At 37.0% G+C, this 24,072-nt stretch overlaps 2 protein-coding genes across 2 annotated transcripts in view; one reads left to right on the top strand and one right to left on the bottom strand.

Annotated features, from left to right (window-relative positions):
- Nucleotides 1-865: 865 nt before the first annotated feature.
- LOC309801973 (ankyrin repeat domain-containing protein 26-like) overlaps nucleotides 866-24,072 on the bottom strand; it is a 78,861-nt gene continuing 55,654 nt past the window's right edge. Inside the window, exons 18-22 of the mRNA XM_082617128.1 lie at nucleotides 22,135-22,228; nucleotides 19,999-20,097; nucleotides 19,353-19,381; nucleotides 19,188-19,260; nucleotides 866-1,022 (exon numbers count right to left, since the gene is read on the bottom strand). Of these exons, the coding sequence (XP_082473254.1) occupies nucleotides 922-1,022; nucleotides 19,188-19,260; nucleotides 19,353-19,381; nucleotides 19,999-20,097; nucleotides 22,135-22,228 (396 nt within the window). The 3' untranslated portion in view covers nucleotides 866-921. The remainder of the gene's footprint in view (nucleotides 1,023-19,187; nucleotides 19,261-19,352; nucleotides 19,382-19,998; nucleotides 20,098-22,134; nucleotides 22,229-24,072) is intronic.
- On the top strand, nucleotides 4,980-10,890 carry LOC309801977 (ATP-dependent zinc metalloprotease YME1L1-like). Its single transcript, XM_082617133.1, has 6 exons — nucleotides 4,980-4,997; nucleotides 5,857-6,012; nucleotides 7,251-8,237; nucleotides 8,329-8,402; nucleotides 9,044-9,130; nucleotides 10,612-10,890. Exons 3-6 carry the CDS (start codon nucleotides 8,171-8,173, stop codon nucleotides 10,753-10,755), a joined length of 372 nt encoding a protein of 123 aa, XP_082473259.1. The 5' UTR covers nucleotides 4,980-4,997; nucleotides 5,857-6,012; nucleotides 7,251-8,170; the 3' UTR covers nucleotides 10,756-10,890.

The following is a 24,072-nucleotide window of genomic DNA, read 5'->3' on the forward strand; positions in this document are numbered from 1 at the left end:
TATCTCTTTCCATAGCTGTCACCTTACAACAGGTCATCATTACTTTATATTTACGTTACTTCAAGTATGGCTGCCATTAAGGTACTCAACACACACTAGTTATCCAAAATGGTGTGTACTTATTAAAACATCGCTAAACCTAACTGTTGTTATTATAACGCCACATACTTATTATTCCCCATTCTTTTGCTTCTCTTGAAACGTTCCTTGCAGATCTATTTGAAAATCCAAATGTAATAATACTTTCAAGTCTCAGGCACTATCTTTTTCAGGTCTAAGTGGTAAAAAACTACATTTTAACCTGTTTCTCTCTGAACCTCACTAGGAGTTTTACACATCCATATGTACCAAAGAAACATACATTTGCTTGGGAGACTGGGACTGACAGATACACCCTACTATATATAAAATAGATCAATAATAAGGACCTCCTGTATAGCACAGAGAACTCTACTGAAAACTCTGTAATGGCCTATATGGGGAAGGCATCGAAAAAAGAGTGGATATATGTATAACTGATTCACTTTGCTGTATATCTGAAACTAACACAACATTGTAAATCAACTAGACTCCAACAAAAATTTTTAAAAAAAAGAAAAGAAAAAAGAAACATACATTTGGCCATAGGCTGACCTGGAATAATGCTTCAGTTTTTAGATAAATTTAACTTCAGAACCCAAACTGATTCCTTATGGCTTCTAAGCCTTGGTTTTTGCTCTGTGCTACACTGGTTTCATTAGGTGAATCTTGCAAATTAACAAAAGTGCACTATGTGGTAGTTATTATACTTAGCACACAATTATTTAATTAATTACAGGTTAAAAATGTAAGGAAAAACTTTTGATGGGCAAATGCAAAAGTGAGGAAGTAAAGTCAAAGCACCCCCCCTTTTATGTTTTAACATCACTCACTGCTTATATTTTAAAATAAAAAAATAATAATAATAATAGTAGACAGTACCTCAGAATCCCAAGGTGATTCTATACCTTCCTCTTCTCCTAATCCTAATGCTGACATCATATCTGTAAAATGCAGCCACAGATACATTAATGAGAACATTTACTACTATGAATTTTAAATACATATATGTCTATCTCCATCCACAAATATTTAAATAAAATAAAGTAGCAGAAAAGAATTTCAGAGGGGTGAGGCATTTTCAGGAAGAAAAAGTTGGTAGTAGTTGGGATACTTCTGAAGAAACGGAGCAAAAGAAACATACTTAAAAAGAAATGGAAAAAAAAAAGGGCTTCACTGGTGGCGCAGTGGTTGAGGGTCCGCCTGCCGATGCAGGGGATACGGATTCGTGCCCTGGTACGGGAAGATCCCACATGCCGCTGAGCGGCTGGACCCGTGAGCCATGGCCGCTGGGCCTGCGCGTCCGGAGCCTGTGCTCCGCAACGGGACAGGCAACAGCAGTGAGAGGCCCACGTACCGCAAAAAAAAAAAAAAAAAAAGAAAGAAATGGATAGTATATTTGGATCTACACACTTTAGATGTTTTTAGACTAGCCTTTAAGCATAGAAAAAATTCATAAATATTCACTAAATTACCACTCCTATTATTTTTCTGAGCTCCATCAAAAGAAGTCAAATTGGGCTTCCCTGGTGGCGCAGTGGTTGAGAGTCTACCTGCCGATGCCGGGGACACGGGTTCGTGCCCTGGTCCGGGAAGATCCCACATGCCGCGGAGCGGCTGGGCCCGTGAGCCATGGCCGCTGAGCCTGCGCATCCGGAGCCTATGCTCCGCAACGGCAGAGGCCATAACAGTGAGAGGCTTGCGTACCGCAAAAAAAAAAAAAAAGAAGTCAAATTCTTATGATCTGTTTGCTCCTGTGGAGCACGTTCAATATCAGTATCGTTTCCTTTTTCCTCAATTTCTGGATTTGTTGCTCCTTCCTATAAAAACAAAACAAAACAAACACCTCATTCCAGAAAACATCATATTCACTCATTTGGTCATTCAATCAATCAGTAAGACCACAAACATTTACTGGATCTGGCAAATCATAGGCACTATCCTGGGAGAAAAGTTGGAAATATAAATAGAAGACCGATTCTGCTCTGTATTCCAGGAGAAGTAGAGCTACATGAAAACAAGTAAGAACAGCAAAGTATCATTCAAAAGCTCTACAACTGATGTGAACAGAGTACAGGAAGGGCACACAGGAAAGAGGAGTCAGCTGTATCTGGGTAGCTCAGGAAATGCTGCAAAGACAGGTCTGTGTCTTAAAAGACACACACAGTGTAGAGCGGGGAAGTGAAGGGGATTCTAGAAAAGGCAGCCTGAGCAAAAGGACGAGGCGTGAAACAACATAACAAGTCACGTGGAAAACTAGAACACAGTTACCGGGAATGGTATGGAGAGACACAACTGGAGGATCAGAGCCAAACCAAAAAAAGCAAGTGTCCTCCTAGAACATGAACTTTCTCCTTCATGTGATGGGGATCCACTACATAAGTAGAGGTGTTACATCTTCACAAATATATTTTAGAAAGGTCACTCTGGCAGCAACGTAAAGATGAACATCAGGGGAGCAAAACTAGAAAAGAGCATTTCAAAATTATAAGTGAGAAAGTAATAGGAAATGAAAAATGGTAAGCAGGTAGAAAATACTGAACTTGATGAGCAACAGGATGTGGTGATTTCAGGGAGGGATGGAGTCCAGGATTTTTCCTGCTTTGGTATTTCAGTGATGTTATCTACTAGGATGGGGAAGACAGATGACAGAGTAGCTTACAGAGTCAGGAAAGAGGAAAGCATCAGGGACAATGTCTTCAGTTTGGGGCATAACAAATTTGAGGCACCCAGGGGACTTAGAGGAAAGATTTGGATAAATGCATTTGGATTAGTAATAGATAAACTTATTCGGGAAAAGCATATGATGTTAAGATAAATATCTGTAAAATATACTAACCTGGTATAATTAAATGATGCAAACCTATGCAGAATTCTGAACTTTTGAAAATATAAACAAGACTGGGGAAGAAAACTATGAGATTCAATTTTTCGATTATATATTGCAACATTTGTTTAAGGATATAAAATATACTCTTTCACGAATATGTGCAAATATTCATTTCCTGGATATTATAGCAATAAGCATTTTTAAGTTTAATGAAAAGATTTAATTGTAAAACACCAACTCAAGAGACTACAAGAACACTCCTTTTCAAAAATTAATCTGAAAAGACAAGTTTGAAATTGTAGAAGAGAATGTTTATGTGATTATGGAATGATAAGGCATTTTTAAGTACTACTATGATGTACAAAAGAAATATAAAACCCTATTTTGAGTGTTGCTGTAGATCAAAAAATTGTTTCTTAAAGTCATATAAGACATTCTGGAAGTCTAGGAGCAAATAATTTGAATTGGTAAACTTGAAAATGTTTTTCAAAAATTAGTCGGGGACTCAAGCTTTTTGTGTCAGGTCATCTCTTCCTAACTAGAAAAATTATTATGAAGGTATGTAACCACGGATGACTTGGTGATTTATTATTAACACTTTTATTGAAGTGCACTGGCATTTTAAGAAAACAATTAGAGATGCCTTATCATTTTGGGCATTAAAAAGATCAATCCCTTTTCTTTGCTGTTAGTAAGATTAACGATAAACAGTTTTGCATAGAACATTTCTACATGTGTGCTGTTTTAATTTTCAATGAATAGGTCCTTTTTTTTTTTTATAATAGTTTTAAGCCCAACGAAGGAGTTATCATCATAGGAGCCACAAACTTCCCAGAGGCATTAGATAAGTAAGTATTAAAATTTTTGTGATATATTCTAGAATAGTGATGAACTTTAAAAATATTGTGCTAAGTGAAGGAAACCCATCACAAAACATCACATATTATATGATTGCTTTTATATGAAATGTCTAGAATAAGCAGATCCATAGCAACAGAAAGGAATTTAGTGGTTGCCAGAGGTTAGGGAAAATGGGGAATAACTGCCAGTAGATTTGGGGTTTCTTTCAGCTGGAGAAGAGAGGGAGGGGGTAAAGATTCTCTAAAATTAGATTGTGGTGATGGTTGGGCAACTCTGAATATATTAAAAACCACTGGGTTACACTACCAAACGTAAAATAGATAGCTAGTGGGAAGCAGCGGCACAGCACAGGGAGATCAGCTCGGTGCTTTGTGACCACCTAGAGGGGTGGGATAGGGAGGGTGGCAGGGAGGGAGATGCAAGAGGGAGGGGATATGGGGACATATGTATATGTATATCTGATTCACTTTGTTATACAGCAGAAAATAACACAACATGGTAAAGCAAATTATACTCCAATAATGATGTTAAAAAAAACAACACTGGGTTTTCGACTTCAAATTCTATGATATGAAAATTGCATCTCAGTAAAGCTGCTAAAAGAATCTTCTCACAACTTAAACATCACAAAGCTTTTGGGTTGGGGGGTAGAGAGGATTTTTAGAATAAAATTTACTATAGTTTAAAAGTTTTATTGGTTTTATTACATAGAAGTTATTCATACTTTCATTTGATCTAATAGTTGGTTCTTGCCTAAGACTCTAGTTTAACATTTTGTACTTAATAGCAGTAAGATGGATGTGTAGCTCTCATAAGAGGTTGCTGTAGAATTATTTGTTCCTTGACTGGCCGACTTGCATGTCTTTGTCTCTGAAGGGCTGTATGCTATCTAGATGCACACATTTATCTATATGAACCTTTGTTCTGCCTTCTGGTTATTGAAACTGTTCTTTGAGCCACGTTTTATAAGGAACTAATCTGAATATTTATGTTCAAAATAAATATTGGTTGCCACTGTCTTTCCATCTTCTCTTTAGGATGTCTGTCCTGTTTAACTTGACCTTCAGCACAGTCAGCTTATTAATTTATATTTTCTTTTTGTATTCTCCCTTTAGCGCCTTAATACGTCCTGGTCGTTTTGACATGCAGGTTACAGTTCCCAGGCCAGATGTAAAAGGTCGAACAGAAATCTTGAAGTGGTATCTCAATAAGATAAAGTTTGATCAGTGTAAGTCTTAATTCGACGATACAGACATTATCTCCATAAAATGGTAATATATCAATCCACCCTGTTTGTGGTCCTTACTCAGGATGTCTTAAAAGACAAATTCCTTTAAATGTCTAGTTTTCTCTCCTCTTGTTTGTCCATAAAGTCCATTTCTCAATGAACGTGTGTCCAGAGATTCTGTCATTTTGAATCCCGATTCTAAAGAAAGTTTTCTTTTGAGTACTTAGATAATACTTGATGAAATCTATGTATAAATGTTTCTTTAGATGAATGTAAAATATAAAATCATATAAAAAGCACCTGTATATTATGAGCATAGTACCTCATGATATAGTCACTTTGGGGCCAAAAGAGGGGAAGCAGACTATAAAACAAAACACATGGAAATATTATGGAACTACCTGAGTAATAAAAGCAGCTATTAAAGCTGCAGTATTTTCAAAGATATCTGAATCAATTCTTAAAACCAAGTATGTTTCTGATAATAAGGGGGGCTTTTATGTCCAAAGTTATTTCAAGATGAAATTCTGAAAACAAAATGTCTATGAATGTGCTTTTTCAGTTTGTGGTTAGGCCATAATTAAAGGTTTGTAAATCGTTATCTGGCAACTCTACCTTTCTCTGTTTATCACAAAGTTATTTAAATATAAGAACTTTTGTGATTTGTCCCAATGACAATTTTAATGGTGTGTTTACTAGCAGTTTTGGCTTTTTCCCCTTAGAATTTAGTGAAGTAAGCTTTTGTAAAATTACAGTTCATGATGGCTATCTCCTTTTTTCATTTGCAATGTGAGTTCTTTATGAAGAGCTTTTTATTAGCTCTTCTGAAATTTTAATATTGTGTCCTGTCTGCATATAGCTGTTGATCCAGAAATCATAGCTCGAGGTACTGTTGGCTTTTCTGGAGCAGAGTTGGAGAATCTTGTGAACCAAGCTGCTTTAAAGGCAGCTGTTGATGGAAAAGAAGTGGTAACCATGAAGGAACTAGAGTTTTCCAAAGATAAAATCCTAATGGGTATGTTTTCTTTCTTTTTTTCCCCTATCTTATACTGTTCATTATGCTAGAGAAAAAAATCTTTTTTTTTAAATTGCCACTTGGTAATTTTTGGTTTAGTGGTAATTCACTCTTTTTTAAAAAAATTTTATTTATTTATTATTGGCTGCATTGGGTCTTCGTTGCTGCATGCGGGCTTTCTCTAGTTGCGGCAAGCGGGGGCTACTCTTTTTTTTTTTTTTTTTTTTTTTTTTTTTTTTTTTGGGGGGTACGCAGGCCTCTCACTGCTGTGGCCTCTCCCGCCGCAGAGCACAGGCTCCGGACGCGCAGGCCCAGCGGCCACGGCTCACGGGCCCAGCCGCTCCGCGGCACGTGGGATCCTCCCGGACCGGGGCACGAACCCGCGCCCCCTGCATCGGCAGGCGGACTCCCAACCACTGCGCCACCAGGGAAGCCCGGGGGGCTACTCTTCATTGCGGTGCATGGGCTTCTCATTGTGGTGGTTTCTCTTCTTGTGGAACATGGGCTCTAGGTGCGTGGGCTTCAGTAGTTGTGGCTTATGGGCTCTAGAACTCAGGCTCAGTAGCTGTGGCACATGGGCTTAGTTGCTCCGCGGCATGTGGAGTGTTCTTGGACCAGAGCTCGAACCCGTGTCCCCTGCATTGGCAGGCGGATTCTTAACCACTGTGCCACAAGGGAAGTCTGAGAAAAAAACTCTTAATTTTGAGAGAAAGTTTATAAAAAAGAAAGGTATAGAATCATGCAAATATATACTCTAACAGAGCAACACAGTTTGGCCTGTTACAGAACAAATATATTATAACTTATGTTACACTCTTTGGGGGGCATGAGTGCCCATGTCTTTCCTCTTGTCTGATATTGCTGATAAAAGAATAGTTAATTTTACTGTTTTTCAGAATTTAATTTTTATTTTAAATCTTGAATTGCCTTCAAAACAGGTTAGTTATGATATTCCTGTTAAATTAGAAGTTTATTTTCTAGAAATAGAATACAGCTTTTCCTTTTGATATAAGGATTAAGATGATAGTTTTTACAGTTTGGTTTTCAGTTGACAAATTATGGTTTACATGGGTTGTAGAGTGGAATCTACTCATTTTTTAAACTTTCAAACTTTTAAAATATTTATTAATGATATTAAATCATATGACTCTAAGAATGACTTTGAGACAAAGGAGCTTCATTCATTTAAATATACCTTCTTAATGGAGTATTTTACTTAAGTAAATTTTTATTCTTAGGGCCTGAGCGTAGAAGTGTGGAAATTGATAACAAAAACAAAACAATCACAGCGTAGCATGAATCTGGTCACGCTATTATTGCATATTACACTAAAGATAAAATATAATTCTTAAATATATAGTTGCTCTTTTCCCCTCGAAAGAAATTATGTATCATAGTGACTGGTTCAATAGTTTTTCTAAGTTTTTTCTCATTGAGTACAAGTTTCATTTTCATATCTTTCTAATTATAGACGTTTATTCTTATTTATTTTTTAAATTTTATTTTTGGCTGCGTTGGGTCTTCTTTGCTGCACGCGGGCTTTCTCTAGTGGAAGCGAGAGGGGGCTGCTCTTCATTGCGGTGCGTGGGCTTCTCATTGCGGTGGCTTCTCTTGTTGCAGAGCACAGGCTCTAGGCGTGCGGGCCTCAGTAGTTGTGATACATGGGCTCAGTGGTTGTGGCTTGCAGGCTCTAGAGCACGGGCCCAGTAGTTGTGGCGCACAGGCTGAGTTGCTCCGCGGCATGTGGGATCTTCCCAGACCAGGGCTCGAACCGTGTCCCCTGCATTGGCAGGCAGATTCTTAACCACTGCACCACCAGGGACGTCCCTATAGACGTTTTAAACATTTTTGTGCAACGAGGGACAAACAGTTGTATTGCAGCATTAACTACTTACTATTTATAAACTGCACTTTTGCTTTCCTCATTTTATACATAGCTGGTTTGGTAATCAATCACCATGACCATCTCTATTAAATGCCGCTGAGCTTTCAGCATCATGGTATTAAGTAAGGTCATGAGAGACAAATGATAATTCAGCTTATTAATGTAAGTGTTTCAAAACTGTGTCTGTGTTTTCTTTGTTTTCCAATTGTCTAGGTGTACCTGTTGCCTGAAAATGATCGACGGAACGAAACTAGAGCTCAGCTTCTTGCTCAGATGGATGTCAGTATGGGAGGAAGAGTGGCAGAGGAACTTATATTTGGAGCTGATCATATTACAACAGGTTGGCTGTAAAGAATAGCTTTGGTTCAAATTGTGTTTGTTGGTTTAAAGATTTTTTTAACTTGAGTTTTATGTATATTTCAAAATTTTAGGTGCTTCCAGTGATTTTGATAATGCAACCCAAATAGCAAAGCAGATCGTCACCAAATTTGGAATGAGTGAAAAGGTAATGGCTAATTTTAATCCTTCCTCATGTATCAAATGTTGATGTGCCAAGTGTCTCTTTGTGAGAGAGGATTCTCATTATAAATTGATAGATTTTCCCGTCTCATTCCAAATGGATTTAACAAAGCTGACTCTAAACTAAATGTCATTTTCTGAGAAATGTAACATACTCTTTCCATTCCAGCTGCTCAAACAGTAAGAGTTATTATTTCATGAATTAACCAAATAATATAAATTCTTTAGCTTTTTTTACTCATATGACATCGAAGACCTTCTTGTTGAGCTTGCTTACTTTGCCCTTTCCACATACTTCACGTTCCTACATTATCACTGTGGCTCCATAAAGCAATTCCAGTACTCTGTGAATTGTGGATTTCTGGACTAGAATAGCTGCTAAGGTTTTCTAAGAAGGTACTCAGAACGATACTTAGGATTTAAAATTTTCCCTCTTGCTCACACTTTTTAGTATTCTACTTTCAGAAGAATAATGAAGTTTTTTTGCCCTCAAGGGCATTTTTATATTGTATTTTTTCTTTGCCCCCATGATATGTATTTTCTTATGTATAGGATAGTACTTCCTCTGTTACATACATTAGTGTTGGAGGTTTTTCTGTTGGATTTCTTTCTTTTCATTGATTTTAGCTTGGAGTTATGACCTACAGTGATACAGGGAAACTGAGTCCAGAAGCTCAATCTGCTATTGAACAGGAAACCAGAATCCTTCTGAGGGTAATGATCTTTTTTTAAATGTTTATTTATCTATTTAGTCAAAATGTGCCTAAATATTTGGGTGCTTGCAAAAAAACTAAAGTTCCTCTGTTTTATAAAGTTAATAGGTGCACCGTTGCTGCCGTGATTAACTATGTCATAGACTGGATCTTTGACATAGACTGGAACGCCTGATCATAGACTGGATCTTTATTTTATTCTGGCCATAGGCTAAGAACAATTTATATACATACATATATATATATATATATATATATATATATATTTATTTATATATATATACACATATATGTATATATATATTTTTTAAAATAAATTTATTTTATTTTTGGCTGCATTGGGTCTTTGTTGCTGCATGTGGGCTTTCTCTAGTTGCAGCGAGCAGGGGCTGCTTTTCATTGCGGTGGCTTCTCTTGTTGCTGAGCATGGGCTCTAGGGCACGGGCTTCAGTGGCTGTGGTGAGGGGCTTCAGTGGTTGTGGCGTGTGGGCTTAGTTGCTTCGCGGCATGTGGGATCTTCCCGGACCAGGGATTGAACCCGTGTCCCCTGCATTGGCAGGCGGATTCTTAACCACTGTGCCACTAGGGAAACCCAGAACAATTTACATTGTGATTTAAATATTCAGTTCTTCTTTAGCTGATATATTTCTAATATTTTATGTATTTTCTTTAATTTGATTATTTTACTTGGACATGGTTATGTTCAAAATGTCTAGTAATTGTATTGTGTTTATATGACCTGTGCTTCTTGGTTTTAGTAAATTCATTTTTACATTTTCCACCCAAGTTTATAAGGACAAAAATATAATTCGCTAGTAAAATATTGGCATAAACATTGTACAGGCAAATATGACACTGCCAAAAATGAACTGTTATTACTGCTGTTATTCATAAGCTGATAAACTTAATTCAGACTCACCTTTGGAAAGAGAGTTGAAGGATTTAAATGAAAAGTTCAAGGTGGGTTGCAAAAAAAAAAAATCAAATGTATGGAAGTCAGGGATCACCTCTAATGATATTGTATTACAGTATTGAGAGGTGAGTGTGTTACCAAGTAAAAGAATGGAAATTATATCTTTTCTGGCCATTCTAGATTGAGTAAATTGGTGAAATCTCAAGAGGCAAAAGGAGCAAACTCCCTTTCCTTTTAGCACGTATACTGAAAAGAGAAATAGATTTCTGTGTTCACAGACCTTATTTAGAAAGCAGATAAGTACAGTGTATACTTTTATTTCTTAAGTAGCTTTTTGTTTAAGTAGTCCTCAGTTATCTCTATGATAGACTTTGAGGTTAAAAATGTAACATTTGAAAGTATGAAAGAGTTATCTTTAGGGAACCAAGCTTTTAAATGCGTTTATCTTTCATAACTAGAAGTCAATAGATTTTATAGTTTTTTTAGGGTGCATAAAGGCTTTTTATCTCATTGAGGGTTTGTGCTTCTCCTAAGGTTTCTGCCTCTTACATATCTGCTTTGTATTTCAGGATTCGTATGAGCGAGCAAAACATATCTTGAAGACTCATGCAAAAGAGCACAAGAATCTAGCAGAAGCTTTATTGACCTATGAGCCTTTGGATGCCAAAGAGGTTCAGATTGTTCTTGAGGGGAAGAAATTGGATGTGAGATGATAGCTCTTGATGCATTGTTGGTTTTATTGCAAGACCATAAGTAGCACTGCAGTAGTCGTATTTTGCAACACTTTTCTCCCATTCTTGGTATCACTCAAGGGTGTGAAACACTTTGTCAGTCTTTTGTCACATTTATCTAATTTTGATTATTCTCATGATGGACACCTACTGCAAACAGCAATTTACCAAAGAAAATAAAGAACTATCAGGATTGAAAACAGCTTGTTTGAGAAATGTCAATCAGTTATTAAGTTGAAAATAAGTAATGATTTTATGGTTGGTTACAGTGCTAGATGTGAATAGAAATTGTGCCTTTAGCTCTTGGGAAGTATTTTTACTTAGGAAAATACAATTCTTGAAGGACTGTCTTTATTTCTAGATAGTACCACTTATCTTTGATAAAGAAATGATGCTATTTGGCTATTGGTAAATCATATTTCTACATACATCAGTGGAAACTTCATTAAGATGCACTTAATTATGATCTAGATTGACCATATATAAAGTGTTTTTTTAAAAATCTAAGAGTAGAGAATTGTGAACCTACAGATACAATCGGAATTTAAATGATTATTATAAGCTTTTTAAAATGCAGCTTGCATTTTCATGGTCTTTTTTATTTTAACATTACTATCACTCTGAAAATGAAGTTTATTTCAGAGCAGCAGCATTTTGTTAAATAAACAAGTAACACACCTCAAATTATGAATAACTATGTAATTATGCTTTGCGTTAAAACCAAAATAAAACCAAAAACCCAGTCCCATTCAGAGTGAACTTTTGAATTATGCTGTGTTAGAAATGGAAAGTTGTGTTTATTTTTCAGTCAGATTTTGTGAATATGAATGTGTTGTTACAGAATTTACAGATGACTTTACCTAACTCAGTAGAAAAATTATTTTAGAGCACATTGTAGTGGTTTTACAACCATACTATATTCTTGAAGTGATTTTATTAAAATTACCTACAGTTTTCTAGTACCTTTTAAGCTGTATATGGTCTTCGTTGAGGTTGGTAGAGGGAGCTTGCTACATGATATTCTTGCCCTTTATTTGGGTAATTTAAAATTTTGATGTACTTTCAAACTTAGAGAAACATTACCAGAATAATACAAGGAATTCTCATATACCCTTGATTCTGATATACCAGTTATTTTCATTTGCCCGTTTTTTATTGCCCCTGCTTCCTTTCTCCCTTCCTCCTCTCTTCCCTCCCTCCCTCCTTCCCTCCCCTTCTCTCTGTGTTTATATATATATATATATATGAGTATACATGTCTTTGCGTGGACACGTTTTCATTTGTCTTGGTAGACTTCTAGAAATTGCTGTGTGATGTGGTGAGTTTCTGTTTAACTTGTTAAGAACCTGATGAACTGTTTTGAAAGTAACTATATAATTTAATGTTCCAACTACCAGTGTATGAAGGTTCCCGTTTCTCCATATCTTGTACAGTGTTTCTTATAGTCTTGTCCTTTTGACAAAGCCAACCTAGTGGGTATGAAGTAGAATCTCATTGTGGATTTAATTTACATTTCCCTAGGACTAGTGATTTTGAACATCCTCTGCTAGGCTTTTGGTCATTTGTATATCGTCTTTGGAGAAATGTCTGTTGAAATCCTCCCTCCCCTCTTTGGGTTGTTGTCTTCTGTGTTGTAAGAGATCATATATTCTAAAGACAAGTCCTTTATCATATGGATCTTGTTTTTTTTGTTTTTTTGTGTTTTTTTTGGCGGTACGCGGGCCTCTCGCTGTTGTGGCCTCTCCCATTGCGGAGCACAGGCTCTGGACGTGCAGGCTCAGTGACCATGGCTCACGGGCCCAGCTGGCCGCGGCATGTGGGATCTTCCCAGACCGGGGCACGAACCCATGTCCCCTGCATCGGCAGGCGGACTCTCAACCACTGCACCACCAGGGAAGCCCAATCTTGTTTTTTTTTTTAATCCAGTGTGAAAATCTCTGTTGTTTGAGTAGGGTGTTTAGTTCATTCATATTTAATATTTATGTAGTGGCTTTTACATCTGCCATTTGCTATTTGTTTTCTGTTTTTCTCGTATCTAAAGAGATCCCTGTGTTCCTCTTCTTCTTTTTTGGCTGCACAGCATGGCTTGTGGGATCTTAGTTCCCCAACAGGAATTGAACCCGGGCCCTTGGCAGTGAGAGCACGGAGTTCTAACCACTGGACTAACAGGAAATTCCCTGTTCCTCCTATTGTGAGTTATGTCTTAGCAGTTGCTCTAGGGATGACAGTACGCATTTATCACTCTTGATCACAGGCTCCTTCAAAATAATACAAGTTTAATTCTGTCAAAATGTAGTAAATTTGTTGCTTTCTTACCTACTTCTTGGCCCTAAATAGCAGAAAGAAGAGGAGAGGTGACCTAGAGAACCTCAGTCTCTCCACTGGGAATTGGAGTAGCCTCTAATTTTAGCCACAGAAGGTTTTCCTCAACTGTATATGTTGGGATTTTGCAAAAATCCTGTTCTGATGAACCTCCAGATGAGATTGGTGGGAGGAGTGAGTGGTGTGGCTCTTACTCCTTAGCTGCCCAGAATGATTGTCATCTCTGAAGTGGTTATAGGGAAGTCGTGTCCATATCCCCCTCCCCGACCCCCCACCATCCCATACCTCCTCCTTTTAGTTTAGTGTATATTAGCAGGTTGGGCTAGAGGAATCAGCTGCTATGCGGTTGATTTTTTTTTAACCCTTTCCCTTATTTGCCTTTTACTCCTCCCCTTAATCTAAAAGCTCTGTTTAATGCAACTGGAAATCTTTATCCTCCTCCCTCCCCCTTCCTTTATATATTGAGGCTTTGGGGTAGGAGAAAAGTGCACAACCCACCACCCCCCTTCCCCTCTGCATTAAAATTCCTTATTTACCCCTTTTCCCCTTCACATTTCGTCCCACTCCTTTTCTGGCAAAAAGGAGCCTTTTCCTCTCTGTGACCCTAAGAGCATACTGCACAAGGGAAATCGCCCCCATCCAGATGTGGCTCCACTCTTCATTTCTCTTGTCTTCTGCTGCTCTTTTCCTGGTGCTCTTTTTGTCGGTGGGGTGTGGGTAATAGAACAGCCATGGGCTTTTGGGGACTTAAAGTTAAAGCTGTTTGTTTTTTCCTTTTCATTTATAAAAACACTAAACGTTCAATTTCAGAGAACCAAAAATCCCACCTTCCCACAGAACACTACTAAGGGGCATGTCTTCTGCTCCATACCTTTTCTGGTTTTCTTTCTCTCTTGTTAATGCTTTTAAAAACAAATGAGTTTTTTTAATATAAATAAAGTTTTTAAAGTGTGAAAAAAAACAAACACAAAAGAATTAAGAAAATGGTCATAGGAACATACATATTGATAATTACCTTAAACGTGAATGGATTAAATGCTCCAACCAAAAGACACAGGCTTGCTGAATGGATACAAACACAAGACCCATATATATGCTGTCTACAAGAGCCCCACTTCAGACCTACGGACACATACAGACTGAAAGTGAGGGGATGGAAAAAGATATTCCATGCAAATGGAAATCAAAAGAAAGCTGGAGTAGCAATACGCATATCAGATAAAATAGACTTTAAAATAAAGAATGTTACAAAAGACAAGGAAGGACACTATATAATGATCAAGGGATCAATCCAAGAAGAATATATAACAATTATAAATATATATGCATCCAACATAGGACCACCTCAATATATAAGGCAACGGCTAACAGCTGTAAAAGAGGAAATCAACAGTAACACAATAATAGTGGGGGACTTTAACACCTCACTTGCACCAATGGACAGATCATCCAAAATGTAAATAAATAAGGAAACAGAAGCTTTAAATGACACAATAGGCCAGATAGATTTAATTGATATTTATAGGACATTCCATCCAAAAACAGCAGATTACACTTTCTTCTCAAGTGCGCACAGAACATTCTCCAGGATAAATCACATCTTGGGTCACAAACCAAGCCTCAGTAAGTTTAAGAAAATTGAAATCATATCAAGCATCTTTTCTGACCACAACACTATGAGATTAGAAATGAATTACAGTGGAAAAACAAAAAATACACAAACACATGGAGGCTAAACAGTAAATTGCTAAATAACCAAGAGATCACTGAAGAAATCCAAGAGGAAATCAAAAAATACCTAGAGACAAATGACAATGAAAACACAACAATCCAAAACCTATGGGATGCAGCAAAAGCAGTCTTAAGAGGGAAGTTTATAGCTATACAAGCCTACCTCAAGAAACAAGAAAAATCTCAAATAAATAATCTAGCTTTATACCTAAAGGAACTAGAGAAAGAAGAACAAACAAAACCCAAAGTTAGCAGAAGGAAAGAAAACATACAGATCAGAGCAGAAATAAATGAAATAGACACAAAGAAAACAATAGCAAAGATCAATAAAACTAAAAGCTGGTTCTTTGAGAAGATAAACAAAATTGATAAACCATTAGCCAGACTCATCAAGAAAAAGAGGGAGAGGACTCAAATCAATAAAATTAGAAATGAAAAAGGAGAAGTTACAACAGACACCGCAGAAAGACAAAGCATCTTAAGAGACTACTACAAGCAACTCTATGCCAATAAAATGGACAACCTGGAAGAAATGGACAAATTCTTAGAAAGGTATAACCTTCCAAGACTGAACCAGGAGAAACAGAAAATATGAACAGACCAATCACAAGTAATGAAATTGAAGCTGTGATGAAAAATCTTCCAACAAACAAAAGTCCAGGAGCAGATGGCTTCACAGGTGAATTTTATCAAACATTTAGAGGAGAGCTAACACCCATCCTTCTCAAACTCTTCCAAAAAATTGCAGAGGAAGGAGCACTCCCAAACTCATTTTACGAGGCCACCATCACCCTGATACCAAAACCAGACAAAGATACGGCAAAAAAAGAAAATTACAGACCAATATCACTGATGAATATAGATGCAAAAATCCTCAACAAAATACTAGCAAACAGAATCCAACAATGCATTAAAAGGATCATACACCATGATCAACTGGGATTTATCCCAGGGATGCAAGGATTCTTCAATATACACAAATCAATCAATGTGATACACCATATTAACAAATTGAAGAATAAAAACCATATGATCATCTCAATAGATGCAGAAAAAGCTTTCAACAAAATTCAACACCAATTTATGATAAAAACTCTCCAGAAAGTGGGCATAGAGGGAACGTACCTCAACATAATAAAGGTCATATATTACAAACCCACAGCAAACATCATTCTCAATGGTGAAAAACTGAAAGCATTTCCTCTAAGATCAGGAACAAGACAAGGATGTCCACTCTCACCACTATTATTCAACATAGTTTTGGAAGTCCTAGCCTCAGCAATCAGAGAAGAAAAAGAAATAAAAGGAATATAAATTGCAAAAGAAGAAGTAAAACTGTCACTGTTTGCAGATGACATGATACCATACATAGAGAATCCTAAAGATGCCACCAGAAAACTACTAGAGCTAATCAAAGAATTTGGTAAAGGTGCAGGATACAAAATTAATGCACCGAAATCTCTTGCATTCCTATACACTAATGATGAAAAATATGAAAGAGAAATTAAGGAAACACTCTCATTTACCATTGCAACAAAAAGAATAAAATACCTAGGAATAAACCCTCCTAGGGAGGCAAAAGATCTGTATGCAGAAAAGTATAAGGCACTGATGAAAGAAATTAAAGATGGTACCAACAGATGGAGAGATAAACCATGTTCTTGGATTGGAAGAATCAATATTGTGAAAATGACTATACTACCCAAAGCAATCTACAGATTCAATGCAATCCCTATCAAATTACCAATGGCATTTTTTACAGAACTAGAACAAAAAATCGTAAAATTTGTATGGAGACAAAAAAGACCCCGAATACCTAATGCAGTCTTGAGGGAAAAAAAAACGCAGATGGAGGAATTAGACTCCCTGACGTCAGGCTATATTACAAAGCTACAGTAATCAAGACAATATGGTACTGGCAGAAAAACAGAAACATAGATCAATGGAACAAGATAGAAAGCCCAGAGGTAAACCCACACACCTATGGTCAACTAATCTATGACAAAGGAGGCAAGGACATACAATGGAGAAAGACAGTCTCTTCAATAAGTGGTGCTGGGAAAACTGGACAGATACATGGAAAGAATGATATTAGAACACTCCCTAACACCATACACAAAAATAAACTCAAAATAGATTAGAGACCTAAATGTAAGACTGGACACTATAAATCTCTTAGAGGAAAACATAGGAAGAACACTCTTTGACATTAATCACAGCAAGATCTTTTTTAATCCACCTCCTAGAGTAATGTAAATAAAAACAAAAATAAACAAATGGGACCTAGTGAAACTTCAAAGCTTTTGCACAGGAAAGGAAACCATAAACAAGATAAAAAGACAACCCTCAGAATGGGAGAAAATATTTGCAAACAAATCAACGGACAAAGGATTAATCTCCAAAACATATAAACAGCTCATGCAGCTCAATATTAAAAAAACAAACAACCCAATCCAAAAATGGGCAGAAGACCTAGATAGACAGTTCTCCAAAGAAGACATACAGATGGCCAAGAAGCACATGAAAAGCTGTTCAACATCGCTAATTATTAGAGAAATACAAATCAAAACTAGAATGAGGTATCACCTCACACCAGTTAGAATGGGCTTCATCAGAAAATGTACAAACAACAAAGGCTGGACAGGGTATGGAGAAAAGAGAACCCTCTTGCACTGTTGGTGGGAATGTAACTGATACAGCCACTATGCAGAACAGTATGGAGGTTCCTTAAAAAACTAAAAATAGAATTACCATATGATCCAGCAATCCCACTACTGGGCATATACCCTGAGAAAACCATAATTCAAAAAGACACATGCACCCCAATGTTCACTGCAGCACTATTTACCGTAGGCAGGTCATGGACGCAACCTAAATGCCCATCGACAGACGAATGGATAAAGAAGATGGGGTACATATATACAATGGAATATTACTCAGCCATAAAAAAGGAATGAAATTGGGTCATTTGTTGAGACGTGGATGGATCCAGAGACTGTCATACAGAGTGAAGTAAGTCAGAAAGAGAAAAACAAATATCGTATATTAACGCATATATGTGGAACCTAGAAAAATGGTACAGATGAACTGGTTTGCAGGGCAGAAATTGAGGCACAGTTGTAGAAAACAAACGTATGGACACCAAGGAGGGAAAACCGCAGGGCGTTGGGGATGGTGGTGGGATGAATTGGGAGATTGGGAATGACATGTATACACTGATGTGTATAAAATTGATGACTAATAAGAACCTGCTGTATACATTAAAAAAAAGACAAATCAAAGAAGAAAGCAAGAAATGTAAAAGTGAAAGTTTAAAGCCTGTTTCATCACAAGCGTCCCTTTATCATTTCACATCCATGAGCTCTGTAAATGGTTTAAAACAGTGGTTCTCAAGTGTCACCTGAGCATCCCTGGAGTCCCAAGACTCAACCGTTCAAGGGGTCCAAGAGGTCAAAACTATTTTCACAATAACAGTAAACGTTATTTCCATTCTCATTCTGTTTTAAGTGTACAGAGCAGTTTTCCAGAGACAAGATATGTGATAACGTCATACTTCTAATGGCTAATAGAATGTATGAGTGTGTGTTTGTATTTTAAATTTTTCAGTTTTATTTTCCAATACAGTAAACATCAGTAGATACAACCTACTTAAACAAAAGTTCCTTGGAATTCTCAATAATTTTTAAAAGTATAAAAGGATCCTATATATCTGCATCATAAAAAATAACAAACAAATAAATAAAAGGATCTTAAAGCCCAAAACGTTCAGAATTACTGTTTTACAAGATTGTGTCTATCAAATCGTCATTAAGGTATGATTACTTTCCCCCACTTTTAATAATCAAAGACCACACACACGCACACACACACACACACACACACACAGAGTCTGCTAATCAAAACATCTGGTTGGTTTAAGCTCATCCGTGTAACACCACTAAAATGAAATAATTAAATTTGAAATACAATTGACATGTTAGCAAGTGAAGCTTTACTCTAGGTTAAGGTCAGAATTCAAATAAGCATTTTATAAAACTGGAAAAATCTTAGAATCTAATAATTAACCTCTGAGAATCCCTAAGAAGTACAGAGATTCCTAACTGAGAACTTTAGGGTATTGAAACGTACATAGAAACATCTGAGTTAAAGCTTACATTTTAAAAATATCTTTTTCTTATGCTTGTAAATATCTTTTTTTCAAAACATGGATACCAACAATAACATGTGCCTTATTTATGTCAAATCCTTCAATTAAACTTGCAAAAACAAAAGAAAAAAGAATTAGGAATATGAAGGCTGTGAGCGTTTCAAATATTTTAGTGTACCTCTTTCCAGAGTGAAATTTGCACTGCAAAATTTACCTGATCTGGCTGTTTGTAAATCCTTCATTCCTACTGCTTTATTAGGAACAGAATCTTTCACTCCAACTGCAGGCTGAATGGGTTTTGAAACAAGTTGATTAATAAATAATGTACATTTGATACAATCTGTAGTTAATAATTCAAGACAAAAATATAAGTTTTTACCTTCAAGTGAGGATATTTTTCAGGAGAATCTAAAAGGCAAAAGGGACATAGAATCAATTACACGTAACTATGAAAGCCAACTATATATTCATGCAGTTAGTACTGAGCAGAACCCTCATGCTTGGCCTTGGCAGTGAATACTTTAGGTTTTGGTGTTTTGTTTCTTGGGGGAAGTTAGGACTGCAACAAGACAGACATATGAATCCACTATAGATACTGAAGAAAAAATAGGAGTACAGGTTTAACAAAACATGCAGTTAAGATTTCAAAAGGAAGATTATGTTCCAAAAGCCTTTATAAAATAGAAAAATGCACATGTACCAATGTGAACATGCTGATTGATGAGGAGAAAAGTGATCTTTAATCAGAGCAACAAATCATGACCCCGAGAAGGTAAATGTGAAAGCTGATGGTAAAATGCAACAGCACATCTTGAATGCAATACAGCAGCATCATTTACACCGTTATACTACAGGTATTTATCATGTTCTTCAGTTTGTCCTGTAATTTAGGAAGTGCACAGTTGGGATGACAGTTCAGTTGAATGTATAATTCATTTCTCATCAGAGAAAGGGTTATGAACTGATCAGCTTGGATATACACTTGTAGAATAATAGTTCATAAAAATATTCATGTTTTTCCATACCCATGTGGGCTACTGGTATGCCTACATTTCTTGGATCCTCTAGTTTAGTCATCTTAAAGTTTCTCGATCCACTCATGCAAGAAGGTATATAAGGCACATCTAAGAAATAACGTATTATAAGTTTTCAACATCGAAGTACGATTATCAAAAGGGAAAAAGTAAATTTTACTGCCACAGAATTATTAGATATTAAAAATCTTTCATATTTCAAAATCAGTGTAGTATTTACTGAAAATAACAATTCTAGCATTTAGGGAATGAACCCTATTAATTTCTTTTGTTTCCAAAATTAGTTTGGTTCAGTATATCATGCTAATGTTTAAAAGGATTTTTGTGAAACAATTATCATCAAAAAATTAGCTATCTTAGGGACTCCCCTGGCGGTCCAGTGGTGAAGACCCCATGCTTCTACTGCAGGAGGCACGGGTTCAATCCCTGGTCGGGGAAATTAAGATCCCACATGCCAAGCCAAGCAGCCAAAAAAAAAAAACCACAAACCTATCTTAAAAAAACAAAAAACAGCCAATGCTTCCATATTCAAATTAATCTCATTTGAATAACACATACCAACACAACATATATCTTTGATGCCTGATAGTTAGAAGGAGGAGCTGGGGTTTACCTCAATTCTAGCACCCACTCCTGCTTCCAGTATTCTCTGGAGCAGCAATGACCTAACCTTGTTTCAGTGTAAATACACTGAAGTCATCTAACGAGAGTTCTCTCAAGTTTCCTCATCACCTCCACAATCACCTCCCTAACACCCTTCTTTCCCCCCTCTTTCCTTTCACTATATTCTTTCCTCTTCAAAGGTAGTCTCTGGATCTGTGGTCTTAATTCTCTCCCTTTGACATTCTTTTTATGGATCATCCCCACCACTTCTTTTTTCCTCTTTGCTTAGCAGTGGCACCTTACATCTATAAGTTCTACTTCAACGCTTTGCTACCCTCTGGCTATAAACACACTCAGAAAGAAAAACAAAATAATACTCTTCCTTGATCCTGTTCTGTCTTGAACTATCCAGTGGCTCCTCTTCCAGATTTCTCTCAATGCAAGCCTACACCCTTGCTACTCTGAGAGCTTGTCAGAAATGCACAATCCCAGACCTGCTGCTCAGCATGTGCACTTTTCACAAGGTCCCCAGGGGACTAATTAAAATTTGAGAAACTCTGGCCTATCAGTCTGCTTCTACATTCCCACAGTAAGAGTGGGAAAGCTTTGCTGTTCGTCTCTGACAAGTTTCGGTGCTGGAAGCTCACTTCAAATTTGTCTCACGTTTCAAATACTCTTCTCTTCCCTTTTCTAAAGACCTATTTTACTTTGCCCCCGTCCTCCACAGACCCCTGCTTCCTTTTCCTTCATTTACTCCCTGTAACCTCTGCCTCTCTCATTCTTTAGTCCTTCTTTCCTCTTCCTCATTTCCCGACTTTCCTTAGGTTGTAGAGTACCTTGAAACGGAACTAATAATTTAGCTCCTTAAAGGGGACTCTCAATTTAATCTGTGGCTGACACCAGATAAGATACACAGCTTCCCTCCTTTTCTCATCTTTTTCCTCACTATGCATTTGACAGGTGATTTTCCTTTTTTTTTTTTGCATCAACAGTGTTATGTTTTTTTAATAGTTTTCAGAATATAAGCTGCGTAGCTTTTTAGAATAAAAAATGATATAACTTCAGGTACATGCTTTAGGACACTTGGTTAAACAACAAGCAAACTGTGTCTTTGAGGACCACCTCAAAAGGGTGGCACACTTCACAGTGTAACTTGGTAACAGACATGGAGATAGATGATTATATCATGGCATGTTGTCTACAAAAGAACATCTGGACACTCAGAGCTTAAATAGAACACACCACACAGTTAGGTATTCAAGCACTGCTTTTTGGCCAAATAAAAACTGCCTAAAAACTGCTGATGGATTTTTGAGAAGAAAAAAAGATGTAGCTGCTTAGTTCTTCTGATACAGCACTTCTTTTCCAGAATGAGACAGGCTCAGTTCAACTTGAAATCAGTGTGAGGAATGATACTTCCTCTTAACCGACAGGTGATTTTCTTTGGCTATTAGAATATATCAGAATTCCCATTTTAAATCAACATGCTGTCAAATGACTTTTTCATAAAAATATAGTTCTTACCTTCTACTTGTCCATTTAATATATTTTTTCCTCTTTGACCTGCAGCTCCAGATAAATGATCAACATACTTCTCTGGAAGTCTCTCAGAGATACTCTGTTAAAATTGATATTAATAATGAGTTGCATAAAGCTTTCCTAATCCCCTTCTAATAGCTGGAAATACCCTACTTTTTAAAAATTTCCTACTTTACAAGCAATTAGATTTAAAAATAAGAGAAGCATGCATTGAAAACCCAAACACTGAAATAGAAAACTTCATATACACTCTCTAGATCAAGTCTATCTTTTATCCTCATTTGGCTACTGACTCTGTAAACTGAGCATGGAAAGCCAGAGGAATTATTTTCACAGACAAAAAATGTGCCTGACTTACAGGCACATTTCAGCAAAGAATTAACTTCAAAACACCTAACTCTACTTTACATTCATTGTCAAAAGAAGAGAGTATTTTTAAAAAATATGTGTTTAAATAAATGCTTTAATAAGTACCCTTGCTATAAATTTAAAATATTTCTAAAGACAGAAATTTTTAGTATTAAAATAATATACTTGGCATGAAAAGAAACCATGAAGTATTTCATGTTGAGCATAAACAGAACACTGTAGAAGATGCTTCATTTAGGTAAACAAGGGCTTATAAGAATCTGTAATTTGATAAAATTTTTATTGATAGGAAAAATAGTTGAATAAAATAGCGAAGTAGTAATAAAAACTGTTATGTTTAAATAATAGGAGAAAATTTAAATATAGTTATGCAACTCTTCAAAAAAGTACAGCAAGCTTTAATAAGGGAAGAATAAGAACATTTATTTATTAAGCATCTAAATGTGCCAAGCTTTTCTTATGCACATTTTATTTTCTACATACAACAACAATGATAAAAGTGATTGTAAGGACAGTTACCCCACTTCCTGTTTCCTGGTCCTTCCAAGATGCGAGAGTGTAATGATGGGATCCGCTGCTCTCTTTGTCCAGAATGTCCCTCTCCTGGACCCTGACATGACTGGCTCTTTCCCATCCTCCCCTTGGTAGCTTTTCTCACATGCAGATCTTTTCTGACTACCTAAATTCCACTCCCACTCCCATCCCCATCCTAACTACAAACTCTCTCAATGTTGTCTAACGTAACATTCTCCATTTTCTTTGTCTCTCACTGTTGTGGCCTCTCCCGTTGAGGAGCACAGGCTCTGGACGCGCAGGCTTAGCGGCCATGGCTCACGAGCCCAGCCGGTCTGCGGTACGTGGGATCTTCCCGGACCGGGGAACGAACCTGTATCCCCTGCATCGGCAGGTGGACTCTCAACCACTGCGCCACCAGGGAAGCTCTCTCCATTTTCTTTACATGAAGGACTTAACAGTGACTTATAAAGGATTCCTGTTGGGTTTTATGTTCCCACCACTACAGCCTTACCCCTCAATTGGTACAGTCAGTGTCTAACTGCCCAGCATATAGTTGGTATTCAATAACAGGAATTTATTTAAGAACAAAACATTTAAAATGTTGAGTGGACTTCAAGTACCAAAGCACTTGATACCTATAGGAGATCTCCGATAACAGTCTATATAGAAACTTAACATACCCCAAGCTAGAAATCCACATGCCCGTTCTAATTTTCCTATTCTTAACACTACTGTCATTTTATTGTCCTTCAGGTTTTAAAAAAGTGCCCCAGCATTTAGTGAGTCACTAATTGCCACTGTGACCATTTTTTATTAGTTTCTGCTTTATAACAAAGTGAATCAGTCATACATATACATCTGTTCCCACATCCCTTCCCTCATGCAGCTCCCTCCCTCCCACCCTCCCCATCCCACCCCTCCAGGCAGTCACAAAGCACCGAGCTGATCTCCCTGTGCTCTGCGGCTGCTTCCCACTATCTATCTACCTTACGTTTGGTAGTGTATATATGTCCATGCACTGTGATCATTTTTGTCTTA

Source organism: Mesoplodon mirus, assembly GCF_964341445.2.
Source record: "Mesoplodon mirus genome assembly, chromosome: 4".
Taxonomy (NCBI): domain Eukaryota; kingdom Metazoa; phylum Chordata; class Mammalia; order Artiodactyla; family Ziphiidae; genus Mesoplodon; species Mesoplodon mirus.

Bases quoted from the DNA above. Each gene is read 5' to 3' on its own strand.
- LOC309801977 (XM_082617133.1), top strand. From the start codon at position 8,171: ATGGATGTCAGTATGGGAGGAAGAGTGGCAGAGGAACTTATATTTGGA. The intron at 8,238-8,328 runs GTTGGCTGTAAA...TCAAAATTTTAG, and splicing joins AGCTGATCATATTACAACAG to GTGCTTCCAGTGATTTTGAT. The intron at 8,403-9,043 runs GTAATGGCTAAT...CATTGATTTTAG, and splicing joins AATTTGGAATGAGTGAAAAG to CTTGGAGTTATGACCTACAG.